At 20.6% G+C, this 4,279-nt stretch overlaps 1 protein-coding gene across 1 annotated transcript; it reads left to right on the top strand.

Annotated features, from left to right (window-relative positions):
- Nucleotides 1-3,987, top strand: PGSY75_1331100 (putative DEAD box helicase; the record flags this gene model as incomplete). The annotated part of the gene is made up of 6 exons (XM_018787370.1): nt 1-1,066; nt 1,307-2,894; nt 3,011-3,233; nt 3,464-3,577; nt 3,753-3,851; nt 3,918-3,987. Coding segments are annotated over 6 exons (3,160 nt in total), but the record flags the coding sequence as incomplete, so codon positions are not given.
- Between the last annotated feature and the right edge of the window lie 292 nt (nt 3,988-4,279).

The following is a 4,279-nucleotide window of genomic DNA, read 5'->3' as shown; positions in this document are numbered from 1 at the left end:
ACTAGGTATACACAAATTATACAAAGAACAAGCAGAGTGTCTTTGTAAAATATTTTTAAATGACGATATAGAAAATAAAATAAAAAATGGCATTTATATGAACGATGGAAATAACGAGGAATATGTATCAAATGAAAATACACATTATAAAAGTAATGTAGAAGGAAATACAGATTTTTCAATGAATTTAAATTTTTTTTGTGATATGAATATTGTTGAAATGAAGAATAAAAATTACACACCTGTGAAAAAAGAAGATCTTCAAACTGATGAATTTACAGATCAAATTAAAAGTGATATAACGTTTGGTAGGAATAATAAAAATGGTGATAATACTGCTAACTATATGGATGATAAAATAAAGTCATATACAAATGATAATATACATCAAAATATACATCAAAATATACATCAAAATATACATCATAATACACGTGATAATACAAATGAATGTTCTAATGAAGATACTAACGAATACAATCTTAGCAGTAGCCATTCTAAATGTGATACATTTGATAATATTGAAAATTCATCTTATAAAAAAATGTCACAGATATGTAATCTGAATAATAATCAGAGTCATAAATTTTATAACAATTTCTTATTTAAAATACCTACAGGTATGGGCAAAACATTAATTTATGATATTCTTATTATTCGTCAAGTTTTATATAAAGGATTTAGAGTAATTTTAACCTTACCAACTTTATCTCTAATTAATGAAAAATATGAATATTATGATAAATTATTTGGTGATAAAACAGTATCTTTAAATATTAAAAAATTTAATAGTAATGATTTTACAGGATACTCATATAGTCTATCAACAGATTTGGCTTTATGCACATTTGAACAAGCTAATACCATTTTAAGTATTATTATTAAAAATAATTTAAAATTTAATTATTTATTTATACTTGATGAAATTCATTATATTAATAATCAAAAGAGGGGATTTTATATTGAATCCTTGCTAACCAAAATTAAATATATCCAAAAAAATTTTAGTCACATTTATAATATTAAGGCATATGGTTTTTCTGCGACCCTTTCCAACATTGACCAGGTAAAATTAAAAAAAATGAAAAATATATACATATATATGTATGTATGTGTGTGTGTGTGTGTGTGTGTGTGTGTGTTTTTTTTTTTTTTTTAAATATATAATATGACCTTGCCTGTTAAGGTTATTTTATCTAATTTTAAAAAAATTTTCTGCATGCAAAAATTTTGGCTATATGCTCATAAAATATATATATATATATATATATGTACAATTTATTTTTTTTTTTTTTTTTCCTTTTAGCTAGCTGAATGGTTAGAAGCCAATGTGTATGAAAGCAAAACAAAATTACAACAAATAAAATACCTGTATAAAATAGACAACTCATTATACAAGGATATAAACAAAAAGGAGGTGGAGAGAACGTTGGAAAATTGTAATGTGTTGGATCCGAACCATTTGGGATATATGATGAGTGAAGAATTTATTTTAAAAAAAAATGTTTTAATATTTTGTCCATCAAAAAATAAGAGTGAACAGACTGCATCATTTATAAGTACTATACTTCCATATTATTTGAATAAGAGGGAATATAAAATAAATATGGAATTAAAAGAGAAGAGGTTTAAATTATTAAAGGATTTGAAAGATTTGACAATAAAAGTAGCAAACGTTGAAAAGATGATTATGAATGGAATATTTTATCATCATTCAGGTTTAAATATTAATGAGAAGAGTCTTATTGAAAATTCTTTTAGGAATAATATATTATTTTGTTTGTGTTGTACAACAACATTATCAGTAGGGATCAATATGAATATTCATACTATAATAATTCGTAGTTTAAAATTAGGAAAATCTTTTATAACAAAAGATGAAATTACACAGATGGCTGGACGATGTGGAAGATCTCAGAAAAAAATGTATGATAGTACTACAAGTTGTAAAAATTTGGATGACAGTACAAATAAAAGTTTTATGACAACCCCTGATAGAAGATATAGTGATTCAAGTGGCTTACCTCCTATATTAGATTATGATTATGATTGTGATGGCAAAGTTATCATATTTGTATCTAATGCAGAAAAACATTATTTAGAAAAAATATTATATGATGAAGAAGAAACATCTAAATTAAAAACTACATTAAATAATTTCCAAATGTGTAAATTTTTATTAGATTTTATACATTTGAAATTAATAAAAACGAAAAAGGAAATGTTTGATTTTTTATATTTATATAGTATCAAATTTTTTAAGGCAAAAAGTATGGAAGGCGCCATAAATAATGGTATTGATAATAATGATAATAATAATAATATTGGTAATAATGTGAGTGAGAAAATTCTCATCGATGTTAAACAAACCTTTCAATATTTATTTGAAAATAAATTAATTACTATTCCATATGAACAAGAAAAGAATTATTATGAACATGTATTTAATAAAATATTCAATATTAATTTCTGTGATATTAATAAAATATTTGATTTCCAATATATTAATCAGACTATTAATCCTAATATATTAATGAAATATAATATAACACAAAAAATTACCATTTTTAAAAAATTATATCATAATTATAAAGGAAAAAATATTTCTGTTGATAAACAAACATCATTTTTCACTTTACCATTTATAACAATCTTATTAATATTTAAAGATATTGAATTCAATAAAAACCTATTCCAAAATTTATATGTTGAATTTATAAAATATCTTTTCCTTATCAATATAAATCTTCAACAATATGATCTTTTTATATATGATATATTAAATGATGATGATCCAATTGCATGTACAGAATTATTTTCGTATGTACAGTCAGCATCAAGTATTATGGAGTTTATATTTAATTACTCAATAGTAAAATATATATACGTTAAAGGTACATTAAACTGAGAAAAAACAAAACCCATAAAAATAAAAATAAAAATAAAAATATATATATATATATATATATTTATTTATATTTATATATTTATTTTTTTTTTTTTTTTGAAGGGCTTCCACCTGATGTTTTACTCATGATCTTTGCCTTCTGCATAAATTCCGAAATAAATTTAAAAATCCACTTTGATATATATGAACAAATACTTATGTCACAGAATAAAAATATCAAGAACATTTTTCAGTTTTTTGGTCTGAACGTTGAAAAGTTAAAAAATTTCGAGTTAAAAAATGTTGATGATCTTTTCGATGCTTCTGCAAGCATTATAAAGGGAAAGTGCGAACTTTTAAAAATATAATATAAAAATATGTGTATATAAAATATCAATATATATATATATATATATATATATATATATTATGTATTTATTTTTTTTTTACTATAAAACATCTTTTGTATATAATAATACATGTTTATTAAATTCGACCACACCCTTGTCTATATATAATATGCATAATCATATATTATATTATATATATATATATATATATATATATATTTTTTAGATTAAATATTGACCAGATATATGAAAATTTGGAATGGATAAAAATTAAGAGATTTTATTATGCAATGATTATTTATGATTGTTATAATGATGACGTATATCAAGTCGCCAAAAAGTAATGAAAAAAAAAAAAAAAACAAACAAAAAAAAAACAAAAAAAAAAAAACACACAACACAACACAACAAATGATATGTAATATATTTATATTGTTATATGTGAATGTTCATTTTTAATAAACTGCAAAAAAAATGATGTCTATTCTTTTTTTTTTTTTTTTTTTTTCATATAGGTACCGATTAAAATTAAAAGAAATCAAAACTGTATATTTAAGATGTATATTTAATCTTTCTTACAATTGTCGAATCCTAAAAAATTTTAAAAACTCTCTGTAATTAAAATAAAACTTTTTTCACTTGATGTTATTACATTTTTATTTATTTGTTTAATTTTATAGGGATATATTCTGTATTGTTTTAGAAAATTTGCTGGCGAAAATGAAGACAAAAAGTTTCCCGTTCATTTAATAATGTCACGTTAAAGAATATATGTTATAAATATATATTTTTTTTTTGTTATAATTAAAAGTTTTAAAAAATAACCCTCATAAAATAAAAATAAAAATAAAAATAAAAATAAATATATATATATATATATATATATATATATATATATATATATATATATATATATATATTTGTATTTATATATATTTATAATTATATATCATTTAAAAAAAAAAAATTTTTTAGTGTAATTTTTTCTACCTACATTAATATATATTTTATGTTAATTCTTTTATTTTTTTATTATTTTATT

This window comes from Plasmodium gaboni, chromosome 13 (genome assembly GCF_001602025.1).
Source record: "Plasmodium gaboni strain SY75 chromosome 13, whole genome shotgun sequence".
NCBI classification, from domain to species: Eukaryota; Apicomplexa; class Aconoidasida; order Haemosporida; family Plasmodiidae; genus Plasmodium; species Plasmodium gaboni.
The sequence above is the reverse complement of the archived record's forward strand: the minus strand, read 5'-3'. Positions and strand labels throughout refer to the sequence as shown.